The sequence below is a fragment of the Natator depressus genome, chromosome 20, assembly GCF_965152275.1.
Source record: "Natator depressus isolate rNatDep1 chromosome 20, rNatDep2.hap1, whole genome shotgun sequence".
In the NCBI taxonomy this organism is placed as follows: domain Eukaryota; kingdom Metazoa; phylum Chordata; order Testudines; family Cheloniidae; genus Natator; species Natator depressus.
In genome coordinates, this window is record NC_134253.1 from 17,163,916 (window position 1) to 17,185,169 (window position 21,254).

General features: G+C 48.8%; 1 protein-coding gene across 1 annotated transcript in view; it reads left to right on the top strand.

Moving 5' to 3' along the window:
• LOC141975306 (uncharacterized) overlaps positions 1-21,254 on the top strand; it is a 189,798-nt gene that overhangs the window by 52,266 nt on the left and 116,278 nt on the right. Inside the window, 5 exon segments of the mRNA XM_074935603.1 lie at positions 8,127-8,227; positions 11,394-11,520; positions 12,897-12,983; positions 13,443-13,506; positions 17,907-18,033. Of these exon segments, the coding sequence (XP_074791704.1) occupies positions 8,127-8,227; positions 11,394-11,520; positions 12,897-12,983; positions 13,443-13,506; positions 17,907-18,033 (506 nt within the window).

Below are 21,254 nucleotides of genomic sequence, written 5' to 3' on the forward strand. Positions count from 1 at the left end.
CGTTGCCTGAAATTAAATCTCATTTCCTAATTACTGGGTGGGCTCCAGCTGCTGGGCTGGGCCGGGCTGGGCTGGGCTGGGCTTTAAGAAGGGGGCAGCGTAGTGCGATCAGCATCAGTCACAGAGACAGCCTGTTGGAGAGAACCCCCCCAAAGCCCGAGACCCCCTCACCACAGCCAGCCCCCCAGGCTGCATCTAACGAGGCCCACTCACCTCCCTCTGCCCTGCAGGAAACTCAGCCTGGCTGGTTCCTACAGGGCCCATCCAGCCCAATATCCCCTCTCCCTGCTGTGAGCAAACGTCAGGCCCTGCCCACTTGCACGTTTCCAGAATCTGGCCAGCCCAGCGCTGATCGTGCAGAAACGCGCAGTCCTGGACAGTGCTCGGCACAAAGGACTCACACAAACACATTCCAGAAGCGTGGTACAAAAAAACCACAATATCAAGAATGGCACAAAAACATTCTCCAAGGATAACAGGAACACACTGAGCCCTCCTAAAAGATAAGGTCAAATAGCAACGTAATAAATACAAATGTTTTAATCAAACCAACCTGTACAAAAAAGTGGACAATAACTAGCCAGGTCAGAGGGCAGTATCTAAGTCAGAGGGGCAGCTTGTTTGTATCAGGGTATCTCTGAGAGAATGTGTTGGTCCAGCCAAAGGGGAAATGGAAAGTCCTGCCATTCACTGAGCTGCGTCCATTGTCACAGGCATACATGTCTTAGTATCCTCATAGAGTCTGCCAGGTGCTATTACCATGCCTTGTCAACAATAAACCTGGCCGGGTGCCTTCGTCCCTTAACGGATCTTGTGGTCATTGGGCGGTTCACTCAAGGTCTGCTGTGCTGGCTGTCTGCGCAGAGCTGGGGCAGCACACAGGGAGAACACACACACGCAGTGAAATATCTAACAACAGAGGCAATCAGTAAGGATGTTTCGCAATGGCTCGTTTGGTTTCAATGGGCAGGCCCAGCACTTTACACTAATTCATGCTTCTCCCCTGTTGGGAGAGTTACACAGGCCATGGCTACACTACAAAATCAAATCACCCTGAGTGCAGCCGCCACAGTAGTTACAGCGCTTGTGTGTGCGTACACCTGGCTCCTTGTGTCTGCGGTGTGTGGTATCGATTGTACTGTCAGTGTGGGGCATTGCGGGACAGTCGATGTAAGCAACGCAGTATGTACACTGACACTGCATTGACCTAACTACGCTGACTGGGGGCGGTGGCATGATTAAGTCGGCAAAGCAGGTCAGTTACATCAGCGGGAGCCAAATTTTAGTGTAGACGCAGTGTTAGGTGGACGTAAGCTGCCTTGCAAACTCAGTGGTGTAGAGCAGTTACAGAGGTTTACGATGCAAACATTCATTCTAACTTTATACCATGAGCTACAGAGGTTATGGGAGAGATCAATCCTGCAAGCAATTCCACAAGTCGAAACACTCCACACACGCTGATCAGCAGCTGTTTTCACACGGCTAACACACAGGCTGGGTCAAGCTCTGCATTTGTCAGTGTTCAGTGATGCCTAAGGGCCTGGGCATGAGCTGGCACCTGGTCTGCTAGCGTCACAGGACCCATCTAGCCCAGTACCCTGCCCTCTCCCTGCTGCCTCCTTTCCCAAATCAGATCAATGGGGCCAGCCACCCTAGCACCAGCTAGTTCAGAGGAAGGTGCAAGAACCCCCTCCTAGTGGCTAATGATGACATAACCAGTCAGGGGAGGGGGGGAAGGGGGGCATATCCCCCTCATCCTGACAGTCATAGAATCATAGAATATCATAGAACATCAGGGTTGGAAGGGACCTCAGGAGGTCATCTAGTCCAACCCCCTGCTCAAAGCAGGACCAATCCCCAATTAAATCATCCCAGCCAGGGCTTTGTCAAGCCTGACCTTAAAAACTTCTAAGGAAGGAGATTCTACCACCTCCCTAGGTAACACATTCCAGTGTTTCACCACCCTCCTAGTGAAAAAGTTTTTCCTAATATCCAACCTAAACCTCCCCCACTGCAACTTGAGACCATTACTCCTTGTCCTGTCATCTTCTATCACTGAGAATAGTCTAGAGCCATCCTCTTTGGAACCCCCTTTCAGGTAGTTGAAAGCAGCTATCAAATCCCCCCTCATTCTTCTCTTCTGCAGACTAAACAATCCCAGTTCCCTCAGCCTCTCCTCATAAGTCATGTGTTCCAGACCCCTAATCTTTTTTCTTGCCCTTCGCTGGACTCTCTCCAATTTATCCACATCAGTCAGCAGTGGCTTTGTGCCCTCTTTTCTAAATTCTGTCCTGACACCCTTGCTTCCCCACCCCCCGCCATCCTTGTCTGAATCCTGCCCGGCTCGCACTGTCAGTGACATCTAGTGGCAGTGAGTTCCCCTGGCTAATTATGTAACTTTCCTTGACATTTGCTTTCACAGAGCGTCCCATTGCTCTTGCAACACTGGGGAAGGTGAAGGGGGGGGGGCAAATAGGAGCACCCCCCTCCTTTCATTATATTCTGTACCTCTTTCAACCCTGCTTCTTTCGCTCCTCTTTTAACTAAAGCCTGAGCTTTTTTGTTGGTAAATTGGCCTTTTTCTTGACAGTGTTGTAGAAAAAATTTGCTTCTTTCTAAACATTTCAGGTTTTTGATGAGCAATTTAAAAACAGCCTTCGAAAAATTACCCCTCCCTCCCCCATTTCTCTGCCCTTTGTCCCTTTCTCATTTGCCACTGGAAAGTGGATGGGAGGGGATGAAAAAAACCACACACACACACATGTACATTTTTGGCTTTTGAAAATTTTTTGCAAGGGGTGAAAACATAAGGGTTCCACCCCCCCCCCCAAATTTCCAAGGCAGCTCAATTGTGGGGCTGCTGCTCTTCCTGCTGCCCTTCTAGTGCCAGGGTAGAGCAACACCCTCTCACACTTTAACCCTTAAACGGCCAGCGTTGCCAACGCCCATCATTGCATGGTGAGCCCAGCAGTGGGTGGGTGGGTGAGTTGGAATGGGATCAGTCACGAAGAATCTTTGCTTTCGTTAGATAAAGTGCCCACCCTCGGCATGGAGGAGAAGCCCAAGACCTCGCACCTCCCAAACACAGCCATGCCAGAATGCAAACAAATATTAAAATCTTGTGATTTTTTAAGCAAATCTCATGATTTTGAGTCCTGACTAGTGACTTCTGAATGTTGGGACACAAGAGGGGCACCAAAGCTGATGGGCCCGCTCGGCCTTTGTGCCATGTGGACAGAGGCACCTGTGTGGGACCCGGGGTGGCTCATGCCTCCCCACACTTGGGACAGACAATACTAAACATCTCATGGCTCCCCCTGGCAGTGCGTGGAGGGAAAGCCGCTCCCGAGCTATGGCCACAGAGTCAAGAGAGGCAGTGTGGCCTAGTGGGTAAAGCACTGAACTGGGATGCAGCAGACTGGAGGTCTATGGCTGGCTCTGCCACTGGGTGCCCTTGAGCAAATCCCTACCCTGCCCTCTGCCTCAGTTTCCCCATGTGTACAGTGGGGATGATGACACTGACCTCCTTTGGGAAGTGTTTTGCTGGACAGTGCTATGTAAGATGAATAATAATATTCTGGGCTGGCTAGGGGGCGTCTCTCCTCTCTGGGGCACGGGTTCGAATCTGTCCCAGGGAAGCAGTGTCTGACAGTGGGTGGTGGCTGTGGAGAGGGGCTCAGTCCAGTTCCTGTTGGGACAGCACCCGCGTTGCCTGCCGGCTGTGGGACTGGCACGCTGGGGCTACAGAGCTTGAGCGCCGCTCTGCCCCTAGATGGGTCCCTTCAGGGCAGGGCTGTTGGCGTGGGGGATGGGGGTGTGACGCAAGCCGTGGGCTCTGGGGCAGTCGAGCTGGCCCTTTCCCCAGTGCTGGACTCCCCTCCACAAGGCCCAAAGCTCCCCAGGCCTGAATCCTGGCCCCACGGAGCCCGGCTCGAGGGGATGGGGGAGTGTTTCCTGCAGCCGCACTGCCTCTCCGGTACAGCCAGTGGCCTTGGCACTCTGGGACAAGGCAAGTCACTTTCCAGCCCCCACCCCTGGTGCCAGGGGGCACAGGCCAGCCCAGGGCTCTGAGGAAGATGGGGCGCGCCCTCCGTCCCTCTGATTTAAACGTCTCTCTGTCCCTTCCCCCGCTCCATGGCCCCGTGCACAGCTCTCCTCTTTCTGCATCTTCCCCTCCTGCTCTTTAGGATCTGGCCCCCTGGGGTACCCAGGTGTCAAGGAAACCTGCTCCCAGCTGGGGAGCCATGGTTGGCTTTTGGGCCCCAGGCTTCTGCATGGCCCTGGCTAATGAGCCCCCTGGGAGGGCAGCGCTGCCCTGCGTGGGCCCTGGGGCCTCGGCAGGAGCTGCCACAGAGAGCCAGCGGCAAAGCTGCCAGTGGAGGCTTCTCCAGTGCCCTGCAGAGTGGGGGAACTGGGCTGAACTGGGGCCAGCGTCAAGGCCATGGGAGGTAGCAGCCAGGTAAGGGGCTGGGTTCCCCACTATTGGGCCCTATGGGGGTGCTGGCTGAAGGTCCCTGTGCCCATGGCGTTAGAGGGATCGCAGGGACGAGGCCCTGGGGGCTGCTGGGAGTTTGGAGAGGGGTCTGTGTTCAGCTCCCATCTCCCCACACACGCTTCTGATCCAGAATGGCCTGGGTGCGAGACCTTCCCCTGGCTGGTGCCGAATGGCCAGTGTTTTCTGGGATGCTTTGGACCCGGCAGCTGCTCCCTGCCCCTGGGGGAGGTTCATCGCTGGGGCAATGCTGCCAGCCCCAGAGACTGAGGGCCTGGGCCCCACAGCAGATCACTCTGTACTCCACCCCTTGCCCTGCCCGAGAAGGCGGGGAGGGCACTCTTGGCCAGTCCTTGGCTGTCAGCTAATGCCCGTCAGAGCATGGACCCATCCCCCTAGGGACGGGGTTGAGACCCCCAAACTCATGTCACACATAGGCCTGCTGTGCGCTGGCAGTGGGGCAATCCCTTCCCTGCCAGGGACTGCGGGGGGAGGCTCTTGGGGCAGAGATGGGACCAGCGGGGCATCGCTGGCACAGCGGGGGAGCAGGTCTGTAGTCCTGGCCTGGAGAATCCGTTATCCACCTCTCATTACCCGCTGCCCAGTCGAGGCACCGAAAAGAAACCGTGTGATTGTAGGTGACCTATCGAGTGGCACCTAGTGCGACTCAGAGTGACATGGCTGGCACGAAGGGCTCGGTGAATGAGGAGGGCTGGCTGGGAGCGGGGCACTGACTGAGTCACTGGGCTCCCACGGCCAGAAGAATCTCGGCCCCAGCCTTGCACCACCCCAGGGCCCCAATCTCTGCTGAGGCCTTGCCCACCTCCCTGGCAAGAGGCCCAGCAGCCCTGGTGACTCCCAGGACTAGAGTCACTTGTATTCCAGTCACTCAGTTCATCCCTGGGGTTGAGAAGTAGCCACCTCTGGGGTGGGGTGCAGGGGCTATTTACACAGGGATCCTTTGCCCAGCACTGAGATGCAGCCACCTCTGGGGTGGGACGGAGCAGCTGTTTAACAGCCACACAGCACAGTAGATTAGGACAAGTGAAGAATCCCACATCTAGTCGCACTGCGCTGCACAGAGCGTGGGGAGCTGGGCCAGGGAGCCAGGGGGGAGGGACAGCTCAGTGGTTTGAGCATTGGCCTGCTAAACCCAGGGTTGTGAGTTCAATCCTTGAGGGGGCCATTTAGGGATCTGGGGAAAAATTGGGGATTGGCCTTGCTTTGAGCAGGGGGTTGGACTCGATGACCTCCTGAGGTCCCTTCCAACCCTGATAGTCTATGATTCTATGACCAGGCTGCCCTGCACATGGGCTCCTTAGTGACAAGCGCTCAGGAGCTTAGATTTACAACCCCCAAAATAGCACAAATTGAGCACTATGCTGGGGCCGGCACAGACTAGAAGGGGCGAGTGCCCCCTACTGGGTCCTCACTCACCCCACTCACTGCAGCCCCTAGCACCCCATAAGCTCCATCCATGCATAGTAAGGGGACTGGCACATGGAATTGCAAGCCCAAGAGCAAGGATTTCTGATGACTCTGTAAACTCGGGGCGGGGGAGTGGAGAATTGCTAATATAGTTCCTATTTTTAAGAAATGGAAAAAAACGTGGTCCAGGTATCTACAGGCCTTTTAATTTGACCTCAGCTCTCTGCCAGGTCTGGGGACAAATTCTGAGAGAGAAAGTAACGAAGGACAAAGGGGTGAACGGTAACTGGGATAAAATACACCCTGGTTTTACAATCGGTAGGTCCTGCCAGGCCAACCTGAGCGGTGTCTCTGCGAAGATAACTGAGGTTTCAGACAAAGGAAACGCAGTAGATCTAATCCAGTGGTTCTCAAACGTTTTGTATTGGTGACCCCTTTCGAACACCCAGCCTCTGAGTGCGACCCCCCCTTAAAAATTAAAACCACATTTTTGATATTTAACACCATGTTAAATACTAAATTTAAACCCTATTGCTTAAAATGAATTGACCTTTACTCACTGCTTTTAAATTAAGACTAAAACACAGCGGGTGGCGGGGCTCGGGGCTGACAACCCTGTGCGTGTTCCCGGCTGATAACCCTCAGCATGGCCGGGCTCCGCCTGAAACCCCATTACAGGGGTCGGGGCTCCCAGCGTCCTGGAGGCCCCAGCTCAGGGCTCACAGCCCCACTCCTGGTTGGGGTCAGGACTTGCAACCCCATGTGGCAGTCGGACTCAGGGATCGCAGCCCCGCTCCTGGCCAGGGTTGGGGTCTGGGCTTGCAGCCCTGTGTGGGGGTTGGAGTCGGGGCTCGCAGCCACGATTCCCTGTCAGGGTCGGGGCTCACAGCCCGGCGCAGGGGTCGGGGTCGGGACTCACAGCCGCACACCGGGGTCAGGGCTCACAGCCTAGCACAGGGGTCGTGATCCACAGCCGTGTGCCCGGGTTAGGGCTCGTAGCTCCACACAGGGGTCGGGGCTGACAGCCTGGCGCAGGGGTCGGGGCTCGCAACTTACAGCCGCGTGCTGGGGTCGGGGCTCGTGACCCCCCCCACTTAACCGGGTGGTGACCCCCAGTTTGAGAACCAATGATCTAATCTACCTGGATGTCAGTGAGGCATTTGATACAATTGGGAAATTATTAGTTCAATTGGAGAAGATGGGGTTTAATATGAGAATTGAAAGGTGGATAAGGAACTGGTGAAAAGGACCTGCAGAAAAGGACCTGGGGTTACAGCAGATGAGAAGCTGGAGATGAGTCAGCAGTGTGCCCGTGTTGCCAAAAAGGCTAACAGCATATTGGGCTGCATTAGTAGGAGCATTGCCCACAGATCGAGGGAAGTGATTATTCCCCTCTATTCAGCACTGGTGAGGGCCTCATCTGGAATATTGCGTCCAGTTTTGGGCCCCCACTACAGAAAGGATGCGGACAAATTGGAGAGAGTCCAGCGGAGGGCAATGAAAATGAGTAGGGAGCTGGGGCACGTGACTTATGGGGAGAGGCTGAGGGAACTGTGGTTATTTTGTCTGCAGAAGAGAAGACTGAGGGGGGATTTGATCGCTGTCATGGAGTCCCCGGGCGATGCTCTGGAACTGCTCCCCATGAAGCCAGTCAGGACTCTGGGGAAGTCTCCTGTCTGTGAGCAGACTGTCTGCCGGACACACAGCTCACACAGCTTCCTGGGTCTGACCTCGGAGCATTCAGCATCCTCTGCCCCTCCGTTCGCTTCCCACAGCGAGTCCGCTCAGGCAGGGCTCCTGGGGAAGCCAGAGGGTCCTGCACCCCAACTTCGCAGGCCGATGTGACTCTCAGCCAGCCAGTAAAACAGAGGTTTATTAAACGACAGGAACATGGTCTAAAACAGAGCTTGTAGGTGCAGAGAACAGGACCCCTCAGCTGGGTCCATTTTGGGGGGCAGTGAGCCAGACAACCACGTCTGCCCTTCACTCCATGTCCCAGTCAGTGAATTTGGTTGGGTACACACAATGAGTGCCAACTTAGCAGTTTAGCATTTTTGTCTCGGCTATTAAAAATTGATGGCTTAACCCCGTTAGAGGGCAGCTCCAGTACCTAGTATGCTTCCACTCTTGTTAATTGTGTTGATGATGAACTTAGATCTTGTTTTACAGAATGTTTTCTTTTGTCTTTTTATTCCTTCTCTTCCAGTTGATGCTTTGGATCCAGAGAGGTTAATACAATGTCCCTATGATAATGATCATCAAATCAGGGCCTGTCGGTTTCCCTATCATCTTATAAAGTGCAGGAAGGTAGGATGGGATGTTAAGGTCTCTAATGCACTTGGGAAATCATATTTTTGTAAATGCTAATGCATGGTGAGCTCAGTATGCTGTGCTGCCTTTTGCTAGAAGGATGCATTCACTTGCTATTGGGCTGGAAGAAGCCGTCTTTATTTCATATTTATATCGCTCCTCCATTTACCACTTCGTAAAAGCATCCAGTTCATATTTAGTAATGCCCTTCGGATCAGTGCATTTACCCTGAAGAAAGGCGAAACAGGTTCTTCAGAATACCTAGCTCAGTGATGGGATCCTATTCTCTTCCAACAGTTCACTCATGGGACCAGGGTATTTACTTCCCACTCAGGCCATGGAGCAAATGCAGCCAGTGTTACATGGATGCCTTCTGGCTGGCCAAAGCAGAAGTGATCTGATGTTGCAGTTAATTCTTTTAGTTTGCAATCAGAGCAGGAGAGCTGCTAAGCCATCTTTTTTTATACTGCTAATAACTCTATTCAGTGTACATCTGTCTGCAACTCCCTCTTCTCAGTCTTCTATCCTGGGCGAGAATGCTGTATATTTAAGAGGAGAATCTGCTCCTTTCTTTTGTCCTCTCAGTCTAGTATCTTATTTTAAGCTCTCCAGTGCTAGTGTATATTAGTTGTACTGGTATAAGCGCACTTATACCGGTATAACTGCATCCACGTGTAAAGATGATGTCCTGGTCTGATTGTATTGGTTAGGAATCACGCCCCTAGCCAACATAGCTCTAGTAATATAAAAGCCATGCAGAGCAAGCCTGAGCAGTGGGTTCTTCCTCTTTGTATTCTTGCTCTTTTCTAAGGGTAAAGGCTTTTCATTCAGTGGGGGCCAGTAGTGCTCTTCTATGTCCACACTAGTTTACCTATACTGGCAAAATGCTCCCAATATGGATGTGGCCTCAGCTGGAACATTGAGTAACTTCCCTCCTGTTTCAGGAGGGTTAAATTAACTGCAAAGACTTAAGCTCTAGCGCGGGCAGAGACTTATCATAGAATATCGGGGTTGGAGGGGACCTCAGGAGGTCATCTAGTCCAACCCCCTGCTCAAAGCCCGACCAATCCCCAACTAAATCATCCCAGCCAGGGCTTTGTCAAGCCTGACCTTAAAAACTTCTAAGGAAGGAGATTCCACCACCTCCCTAGGTAACCCATTCCAGTGCTTCACCACCCTCCTAGTGAAAAAGTTTTTCCTAATATCCAACCTAAACCTCCCCCACTGCAACTTGAGACCATTACTCCTCGTTCTGTCATCAGCTACCACGGAGAACAGTCTAGAGCCATCCTCTTTGGAACCCCCTTTCAGGTCGTTGAAAGCAGCTATCAAATCCCCCCCTCCTTCTTCTCTTCCGCAGACTAAACGATCCCTGTTCCCTCAGTTTCTCCTCATAGGTCACGTGTTCCAGTCCCCTAATCATTCTTGTTGCCCTCCGCAGGACGTTTTCCAATTTTTTCACATCCTTCTTGTAGAGTGGGGCCCAAAACTGGACACAGTACTCCAGATGAGGCCTCGCCAATGTCGAGTAGAGGGCAACGATCACATCCCTAGCTCTGCTGGCAATGCCCCTACTTATACATCCCAAAATGCCATTGGCCTTCTTGGCAACAAGGGCACACTGTTGACTCATATCCAGCTTCTCGTCCACTGTTACCCCTAGGTCCTTTTCTGCAGAACTGTTGCCGAGCCATTCGGTCCCTAGTCTGTAGCGGTGCATGGGATTCTTCGCTCCGAAGTGCAGGACTCTGCACTTGTCCCTGTTGAACCTCATCAGATTTCTTTTGGCACAATCCTGCAACTTGTCTAGGTCCCTCTGTATCCTATCCCTACCCTCCAGTGTATCTACCTCTCCTCCCAGTTTAGTGTCATCTGCAAACTTGCTGAGGGTGCAATCCACGCCATCCTCCAGATTATTTATGAAGACATTGAACAAAACCGGCCCCAGGACCGACCCTTGGGGCACTCCACTTGATACCGGCTGCCAGCTAGACATGGAGCCATTGATCGCTACCCGTTGAGCCCGACAATCTAACCAGCTTTCTATCCACCTTATAGTTCATTCATCCAGTCCATACTTCTTTTAACTTGCTGGCAAGAATACTGTGGGAGACCATGTCAAAAGCTTTGCTAAAGTCAAGGAATAACACGTCCACTGCTTTCCTTTCATCCACAGAACCAGTTTTCTCGTCATAGAAGGCAATTAGATTAGTCAGGCATGACTTGCCCTGGGTGAATCCATGCTGACTGTTCCTGATCACTTTCCTCTCCTCTAAGTGCTTCGGAATTGATTCCTTGAGGACCTGCTCCGTGATTTTTCCAGGGACTGAGGTGAGGCTGACTGGCCTGTAGTTCCCTGGATCCTCCTTCTTTCCTTTTTTAAACATGGGCACTACATTAGCCTTTTTCCAGTCATCCGGGACCTCCCCCGATCACCATGAGTTTTCAAAGAGAATGGCCAGTGGCTCTGCAGTCGTATCCGCCAACTCCTTTAGGACTCTCGGATGCAGCACATCCAGCCCCATGGACTTGTGCTCGTCCAGCTTTTCTAAATAGTCCCGAACCACTTCTTTCTCCACAGAGGGCTGGTCACCTCCTCCGCACGCTGTGCTGCCCAGTGCAGTAGTCTGGGAGCTGACCTTGTTCGTGAAGACAGAGGCAAAAAAAGTACATTAGCTTTTTCCACATCCTCTGTCACTAGGTTGCCTCCATCATTCACACTTTCCTTGACTTTCTTCTTGTTCTCTAGTTTGTCGCTTACTTAATTTAAAAATAAAGTGGCTGAATTATTTAGGGTTTCAAAGCACTTACTCCCCAGGTCGGCTTCTTAGGGCAATTTCATCTGTGCATTGAACCATGCCAGTGCTGACACTGCAACAGTTTCACTGTGCTTGTTCTGGGGCTGATCTTCAGCCAGATAAATTCAGGGCGTAGTTTAAATGTAAAAATAAACAAACATAGGCTGTAGCATAAAGGATGCGTATGCTTTGCTGTTTTTCCACTGCTTTTGTGCTCAGGACCTGAACTAAGTTTGACTTTCCTTGTTTTAATTTTTTCAACCTATTTCTGGATGCAGATTGCACAAACCCTTCACTAGTGATTAGAAAACACAAGGGTTTGGGTGAATTCAGTGAGATAGCACATGCTTTTTCTGTTTCTCTAGAACCACCCTGAAATTGCAAAGCAGCTAGACACATGCCCCTTTAATGCCCGCCATCAGGTTCCCCGAGCTGAGATCAGCCATCATATATCAAGCTGTGATGACAAAAGCTGCATTGAGGAAGACATTGGTGAGAAAATAGTAGACTCCTTTGGCTCTGTAAACTCACTTTGGGAACTCTTGGGCTAACGGAGTTCTAACGTAACTTTTGCTGTTAATGTTAGATTGTTTTAATGCTCTATTATTCCATAAGCAACCCTTTACCTGTAGTGCTTCATGATCCTGAAGCAGCAGGAGTCCTTGAAGGCTTGAGTTTCATTCATTCTGTGTCCATGGAAATTCTCCTAAGCATCTGAGAAGCAACTGGCTTGCATTACATGTGTTATCTGCCAGAGATTTTAGCATTAAAATGGGAACTGTGCATTATGCCATAAACTGTGTGTGTTGAATGAGATCTAGTTGGGAATCTGGATGGCTTAGAGAGGAAAGATAGTGGCCATGAGAGAGGTGGGTCTCCAGTGCAGATCTGACCTGATAGTGACCGAAAATCTTTATAGCCTGTCTAGTGGCATATGTGAAATAAATTGGTCTCAGTCCAGTTCTTAATGGACAAGTGTCTAGATCATAACAATCCTCCCTTCTGTTACATCCTACTTGACTATCTTAGCAGAAAAGCCATGACTGAGCCAGGGAGGCTGAATAACTTTCCCAACAGGAGTTGGGTTCCTCCAGTTCAGAGTGGGGCAAGTTGGGGAGGGGACTATGGAGAAGCTTCCCTACCACTGCCCATGCTGTCTGCTCTGTGATGAGGAGTTCACTATCCAGGTCTGTCAGCCCAGCACCTAAATCACTTGGTTATGTGGGTCGTGTTCCAGTTCTTCCCCCCACTGATATCTATACGGCTATCACTACACTGGAAAACATACCTATTCTCTGGCAAATGTAGAGTTGTACTGAAGATAGCAATGATGTGCATGTTAATGTAGACAGGGCTTAGAGCATGACAGTAGTGAAAAAACCCTGAGAAGATTTTTGTGACATGACAGTAGAAACACACCTGAACCCTCTCCCAATTCGTATGTTGGAGCAGCTGCACCATTGCTGAAAGATGTGTGCAGAATTGTTTAGCTTTAGAAAAGGCCTAAAACAGGCATTGGCAAATGGGGGCCACATCCACCCTGCCAGATCATTTGATTTGGCTTGCCAAACATTCGGTGTTGTAGCAAACCTTTCTGAGTTAGACAATATATAGCCTCTTAAGGTATGGCCCACCAAAGGGTTCTCATGGATTTTGTATCCCTTTGCTACCTTCAAAATGCCCATCCCTGGCCTCAAGAGTTTTGCTCCTAAGACTAGGGGAGTACCTGATCAGCTTCCAGTGTATGCTGCTCCTCTCCAAGGCCTAGAGCTATTCTACAGCTAGGTCAAAAAATGATTAATGTACCTAAAATAGGATTTTATTTTATCCAAAAAGATTTTCTCACTAAGACTCTTCTTTGCTTTAAGTGAGTCACTCAAATAACTGCCAGGGAGAGAAGATGAACATTGTCAGCATGTGGCAGTCGCCCCCATGTGACGAAGATTGGGATAGAGGTAAGGAAGTAGGCTGAGGACACGGGCTGTCAGCGCCTGCTATTCCCTTCTTCTTGTCCCCAAAGAAGTCACATGGACTAGGAGAGAGAGGTCCCATAGATCCTTCTGCACAGATCATGTGTTGGGACACCCAATTATACTGTCCCTGAACAAATTAAGTTCCCCTGCTTCACAGGCTCTTCCACATGCCTTCTATTCTTTACAAACTTCTGTTGTTTTCCATATAGTCTGTTGCACCATCTGTGCTTTGATGAAAATGGAAATTGATGATAACCTTTACACTTTATATTTCTCAGTTAAATGTCTGCTCTGCTGTCACTTATGCCAAGCCTTAGAAAATTCTCATTCCGTTTTGTAAACCTAGCAGCGTCTCTGTCGTATTTCTTATTTGATGTTGCTATGACGCTTGCAGAAGTTACTCGGTACTGAGCCACAGTGATGTCTGTTTCCTTTTGGCAGATCTACAGGAGCAATCAAATTCTACTTTCGTTTGGGGCACGTTCAGTAGTGGCGTAAACAACAGGTAGCAAAAGGTGTATTTCTTGTGACAGTGCTTTCCATAAATGATGTGCTTTCAGACTACTTTGAACTCATGCTGCTGTGTTGTTGGGAAGATGCAATTTACTTTATGAATCCTATTTTTGGGGTGATGGTGGGGGCGTTCCCACTGGCATGACTCAACAGTCCTCTGCCCCTGGGTCAATGTTCCCTGTCTCCTTTTAGTGGCAGATCCATATGAGAGTATAAGAACATACTGTTGCTACCAGATAATGGTTACTCCTCTAGTTCTACCGTAGTACTATTAGTGCTGATGGTCGTGGGTTCAATCCCCACTGGTTCTGTATTTGTGTGTGTGGGGGGTTATTAAACGCTAAACTGTTATGCTGGGCTTGATAGAAATGCAGACTGATGTCAGCTGTTAAGCAATTTAGGCTTAAACTTCTGACAGCTAATCTAATCTCTCATGACCTGAGTCAGAAATAATCATTTTGTTGTTTGTGTAATCACAATGCGGGATTGGAAAATGAAGCATAATGTGTCTGGTCATTATCTCTGTCTCACCCCTGAACACCCAAATCATTGTACTGTGCCTTACCTGTCTAATCAGAGGTCATCAACATATGAACTTCTACAGCCTGTAACAGTGACATAGAATTGTAGGGCTGAAGGGACCTCGAGGTCCTCTAGTCCAGTCCCATGCACTCATGGCAGGACTAAGTATTCTCTAGACCAGTGGTTTTCAAACTGCGGGTCGTGACCCAGAACTGGGTTGCGGAATGAAGGGCACTGGGTCGCAGCGGCTCTCGTCAGCACTGCTGACTGTTAAAAGTCCCGTCGGTGGTGCTGCCCAGCTAAGGCAGGCTAGTCCCTAGCTGTTCCGACACTGCACTGTGCCCTGGAAGCGGCCAGCAGCAGGTCCAGCTCTTAGGTGGGGGGTGAGCCCCAGGGCTCCATGCGCTGCCCCCGCCCCGACCACCGGCTCTGCACTCCCATTGGCCAGTTCCCGGCCAGTGGGAGCTGGGTGGGGCAATGCCTGTGGGCGAGAGCCATGCGGAGCTACTTGCACCCCTGCGCCTGGGAGCCAGACATGCTGCTGGCCGCTTCCGGGGTGCAGTGTTGTCCGTGGTGCCAGGAAAGGCAGGAAGCCTGCCTCTGCACCCCAGCTGCACCGCTGACCAGGAGCCTCCCGAGATAACACCACACCCCTGCCCCAGCTCTGAGCCCCCTCCTGCAGCCCCAGCCCAGAGCCCTGACCCCCTCCCACACTCTGAGCCCCTCATTCCTGGCCGCAGCCCACACCCCAGACTCCTCATCCCCAGCTCCTTTGGATCGCGGGCATCAACAATTTTTTTTCAACTGGGTCACCAGAAAAAAAGTTTGAAAACCACTGATCTAGACCATCCCTCACAGCTGTCTGTCTAACTTGCTCTTAAAAATCTCCAGTGATGGAGATTCTGCAACCTCCCTAAGCAATTTATTCCAGTGCTCAACCACTTGGACAAAAGGAAAAACTTCCTGTCAAACCTAAACCGCCCTTGCTGAAATTTAAGCCCATTGTTTCTTGTCCTATTCTCAGTGGTTAAAGAGAACAGTTTTTCTCCCTTTTCCTTGTAGCAACCTTTTCTCTACTTGAAAACCGTTATGTCCCTCCTCAGTCTTCTCTTCTCCAGGCTAAACAAACCCAATTTTTTTCAATCTTTCCCCATAGGTCATGTTTTCTAGACCTTTAATCAGTTTTGTTGCTCTTCTCTGAACTTCCTTCAATTTGTCCACATCTTTCCTGAAATGTGGCACCAATCATTGGACACAATACTCCAGATGACATTTAATCAGCATGGAGTAGAGCAGAAGAATTACTTCTCGCGTCTTGCTTACAACACTCCTGCTAATGCATCTCAGAATGATGTTGACTCCTATTTAGCTTGTGATCCAGTATGACCCTCAGATCCTTTTCTTCAGTACTCCATCCTAGGCAGTCATTTCCCATTTTGTATGTGTGCAACTGATAGTGGAGTACTCTGAATTTGTTCTTATTGAATTTCATCCTGTGACGGGTTCCCCCAGGGGTGCCACCTGGGACTGGGGTTCCACTGAGCCCACTGACTCACCAGCCTGGGCTCCCTCTCAGCACTGTGCTGCTGTCACAGGCTATAGACGGCTCCTGGACCTACATTCCCAGCAGCATTCACACAGGCAGGGACACACCCAGCTGCAGTTTCATGCAGGCTTTGGACAGCCACTGCATGATCCAGCAATAGAGAGGCTACAGCCAAAATAACCCCCAGTCTGGGACCCCAGAGCTGTACCATCCCGCCCTGATCAAAACCCCAATCAGTATGAATTTATTACCCAGTTCGCCATTCCTTCAATGTGGAGAGGACAATGCATACTTGTGTTAACCAGGCTGAGATTTTTCCCCAGACACTTTGGTCACAGGCATACCAGTTTAGATAAAGCAAAAAAGTTTAACTACAAAAGAGAGATTATAAATGATAGAAAACAGACCAAAGCAGATTACCTCGTAAATAAACAGAACTGCAAACTATAAGCCGAAAATACTAGAAAGATTGGATATGAATTAACAAATTCTCACCCTAGGCTGATGATAGTCAGGCTTGCAGATTCTTAAGGGACAAGCTGCATTTGTTTTGCAGCTTGGGATCTCCTACCCTGTTCCAAGACTTTTTCTTTTAGAGCTTCTCTCTGTGGAGTTGTGGGGAAGTGAAGAACAACCAACGATGTCACTCCTTGCCTTATATAGCTTTTTCATATGGCAGGAGCTCTGTTTCAAACTTGGTTCCCAGACCAGTTTGTGGAAAAATTCAGGTACCCCAAATGGAGTCCAGAAGCATGGTCTGGTCACGTGCCCTTGCAGAGTCATAGCAGCCATAACTTACAGAGTGGCCTTCCACAGGAAGGCTAAGCTATTCCACAGTCCATTGTCTTTGTTGATGAGCCATTAGCACTGTTTGGCTTCTTCACTGTTGTACCTGAAAGGCTGGCTGTGGGTGTTTTCCAGAGTAAGCCCCTTTGAAATACAGATACCTAGTCAATATTCATGCATACAAATAGGATAATCATATTCAGCAAATCATAATTTTTCCAATGACACCTTACATGACCGATCTTGTACAAAACATCATAATTATGCCATAATCAATGATCCTAATAATAACACTATGATGAATATGGAGTGTTGCACATCCTATTTACTTCAGACCATTTCTCCAGTTTGTCCAGATCATTTTGAATTTTAATCCTATCCCCCAAAGTACTTGTAACCCCTTGCAGCTTGGTGTTGTCTGCAAACTTTATAAATGTGCTCTCTATGCCATTATCTAAATTGCTGATGAAGATACTGAACAGAAGCGGACCCAGAACTGATCCCTGTGGGACCCCACTCATTATGCCCTTCCAGCTTGACTGTGAGCCACCTACTCTCTGGGAACGATTTTCCAACCAGTTATTCACCCACCTTGTAGGAGCTCCATCTAGGTTGTATTTCCCTAGTTTGTTTATGAGGAGGTCATGCGAGACCATATCAAAAGCCTTATTAAACTTAAGATACACCACATCTACCATTACCCTCCCCCATCCACAAGGCTTGTTACACTGTCAAAGAAAGCTATTAGGTTGGTTTTGCCACGATTTGTTCTTGGCAAATCCATGCTGACTGTTCCTTATCGCCTTATTATTTTCTAGGATTCGGCAATTTGATTGCTTAATTATTTGCTCCATTATCTTCTCGGGTACTGATGTTAAGCTGACTGGTCTGTAATTCCCCAAGTTGTCCTTATTCCCCTTTTTATAGATTTGGCGCTATATTTGCCCCTTTTCCAGGCCTCTGGAATCTCCTGTCTTCCATGACTTTTCAAAGATAATTGCTTATGGCTCAGATATCTCCTCAGACAGCACCTTGAATATTTTAGGATGTATTTCATCAGGCCCTGCTGACTTGAAGACATCTAACTTGTCTAAGTAATTTTTAACTTGTTCTTTCCCTATTTTAGCCTCTGATCCTATCTCATTTTCACTGGCATTCACTGTTAGACGTCTGCATGAAGTCTGCATGTATAGAGATGACTAGGGCATGTGTGCTGAGATGCCATTTACAGTTGAGGGCAGTGCAATACTGATAATCAAGCTTTAACTCTGGTTTTTCTTGCTGTCTTTGGCTTATTTCTTTCTTGTCTGGATGACTGATTCTGGGGATTTTAGTCAAAGTAGATGGCATCAACATGTTGCACACTTTTCTCTAGCCTTTGCGAGGAGAAGTAACTGTTCTGATTGCATGAAGGTTTGTTTAAATTAACATACTCTGTTGTCTTCAGTTTTAGAAAAATACTTGAATATTTATAGTAAAAGGTACTTGGCTAAAAGAAGTACACATGTGTAGGATAATTTGTATTTGATCTCTTTCAGCCCTGGGTCCAGCGTAGTAATGGAAGAGAACAGTAACCTAATGTCAGGAATGAGAGCACCTAAGTCCTTACCATATAGCCTACCCTGGAAAAGCAGTAAGTACAACGGCTGGTGGTCTCCTCATGCTGTAAGCTGGGACCTACATGTTAGCTCAAAGTGGAACGGGATAACTTTTCTCTGTATTTTTATTCCGTGTGTCAGCATTCCCCTACATAAACTGAAATGATTTTATTACCACCATCAGCAAGTGGAGATGGAGAGCTCTGTAACACAATCCTCCCTAGAAGCAGCTGCATTTCTGTAGTGGATGGAGTGTCTTCTGTATCCAGGTTTTATTTTGCTGTAGGTGGCATTGTGTCAAAGGTTGTCAGGCTCCATGTATTGCCCCCATTACTGTAGCATCTGACATTTAAATTGTTCACCGCTCTTGGTTGAACAAAAGTCGAGGCTTACAAACAGGGCTGAGTTTGGCACAGTGGAGCTCAGCACAGTTGTAGCTCTTCGGGTTCAGCTGCTACTGAAGTCAGTGGACGCTGTACACGTGTGCAGCAGCTGTAGCATTTGGTTGGTTTTGCAAAACTTGATTGAAATCTCAGAGCTAGGGTGTGTCTATCCAGGAAAACCTACCAGTGTTACTTCCAAGGGGATGTAATCTAAACGAAAAAGGCCATTGTTTGGAATAAGTGTTCACGTAGGAAGTCACCCACTTAGTGGTGTAGTAATGTGTATTCCTTAGGGAATTCTGCACTAAAAAATTAAACATTCTGCACACAATATTTTAAAATTCTGTATATTTTATTTGTCAAAATAATAATATAATCACACCAGTTTCAATTATTTTGGTATCTTCTTTCAAACTACCTGTCAGCCAGTATGTCTGTAACAATACAGACAGCAAAAAAGATTCCCCCAGGAGTAGAGAGTCAAAGAAACTCCTACAGCAACCCAGTTCCTGTTTCTCTGTTATGCTTTTGTTGGGCACCTGTCTGTGTGTGTCACACACATCAGCTGGGCCCATCTTTGGGAGAAATCTCTGTCCCTCCAGTCTTAGGCATCCACACCCCCTACCCTCCCAGAGTCCAGCTGTGGGGGACTAAGGGGGTGCCCCAGACACCTGCACCCCCTACCACCCAGAACCCAGGGATCCAGAGGGAGAAACAGCCTGATGCTGGGTCCCAGGCTTGTACAGAGTTTCCTGCATGCCACTTTCTTCCTTCAGGACATGCTGGGAACTGCACCTGCATGGAAAAGTCCAGCTCCCCCTCGCCCTGGCAGTGTCATGTATTTGCAAGCTGGAGAGCCAGGCTCTGCTAGGTCCCGCATCTGCTACTGACAGCCAGCAGCTTTGCAGCACTAATTCTGCTCTGGGGGGAGGGGGGAAATGAAATTATGTGCAAATTCTGCACTGTGTTGTGGCACAAAATTCCCCCTGGAGTAAATGTTGGTAATTTCCCCTATATACAAGCCTGGGTCTGTTCCCAATGGTGTCTATGGATGAGTCTATTGTAGTTGTTGGGGAGTGTGGGCTCAAGACTTGGCATTTTTCTCAGTCATCTGAGTCCATCCCTGATGAGCTGAAATGGCTGTTATCCCTCCCAAAGTCAGATCCTGAGCTTCAGCTCCATGCCTTACTCTGAATGCCCTGTCTCAGCCCTTTGCTGCATGGCTGCCGTGCTTTCCTGTCCACCACATGTCCTGCTAGTGGAGGGGACGTGGATCTCCGATCCGCAGATGTCAGGCTGTGGGGACTGGAAACGGCTCAGAAAAGAGAAGCAAAAATTACCCAGGGTCTGGAATGGCTTCCATACAAGGAGAGACTAAAAAGATGACTAAGCGGGATGTGATAGAGGCCTATAAAATCATGATTGTTGTAGAAAAAGTGAATAGAGAAGCATTATTTACCATTTCACACAATACAAAAACCAGGGGGTCACCTGATCAAATGAATAGGCAGTAGATTTAATACAAACAAAAGGAAGTACTTTTTCACACCGTGCACAACTAACCTGTGGAACTCATTGACATGGGATGTTGTGGTGACCAAAAGTGTAACTGGGCTTAAGCAAGAAGTGGATAAGTTCATGGAGGATAGCTCCATCAATAGCTATTAGCCAAGATGATAAGGGATGTTACCCCATGCTTTAGGTGACTCTAAATCTGTAACTGCTAGAAGCTGGGAGTGGAAGAGAGGGATGGATCACTCCATAATTGCTCTGTTGTGTTTACTCCCCTTGAAGCTCTGGTAGGGGCTACTGTTGGAGACAGGATACTGAGCAAGATGGAATATGATCTGACCCAGTATTGCAGCTCTTATGAGCTCTTGCCACATATGACTCTTCACAAGGTTTTGTTCTTTAAAAACTGATTCAGTTGCCCAGTGTCCCAAGAACCCGATTCCCAAAGCATTGAGTTCAGGGTAACTATTATTAAACAGCCTGGTGGTATTCCATGCCATTTGGATCTTAGGGAGGGAGTTTCATGTACTTACACTATACTTAATTGAAAATCTTTTACCCCTTAAACAGCAACAAGCATTAACTGGAAGGAGGTGTGACCCATTGAGCGTTTTTCTTGGTCCCCTTGTCAAACTGTAGCCGTGACGGACTGGCCATAAAGCTGTCCTGTTCCGGGGATGCCTGTGGCTTGAAAGAAAGCAAGATTTTGCAAGAGAATTCCTTTGAAGTAGCCATTAGTTTAAACATTGGGGAGGATTATGGTCTTTTACTTCTGAGTATATGACAGAGTTTCTGTGATCTGAGCATCTGTTCCCAGTGTGAGCCCCACTTGCTACAGAGACTGTCTCCTTGATCTTGGGCAAGTTACTTAAGCTCCCCGTGCCTCAGTTTCCCCATCTACAGAATGGAGGGATGGTAATACTTACCCTGCAAGTTAAGTATTACTAGTTAGCTGAGAAGATAAACATGCAACTTATAACGCATCCTCAGATGAAAGGTGATGGAGAAGCACAAAATAGCATTTTTGCGGTTTACACTTTGGGTAGGAATTTGCCAGTTTAAAAAAAAAAGGCCTCCACTTTTGCAGGAGATCCCCATTGAAATACACACGTTACTTGACGCCTGCTGTAAATTGCCAGGCAAAAGCGTGAATGAACTGAGAATGCAGCATCGTGGACACAGTTATTTGCAGTACAAAACACACTCCACATAAATGGGGGCTTGGTGTGAAGCTTATTTCTGTAGTTTATTTTTATCACTGTATTTTGAGCTAGTAGGTCAGGATTCATGTAACTGTAACTCTGAGGTGCTGAGCGATGAATACATTTCAAAAGCATAACGTCTAATAGTCTGGTTGCAATCTGATTTAAGAAAAATCTGAAAATTGTAATAC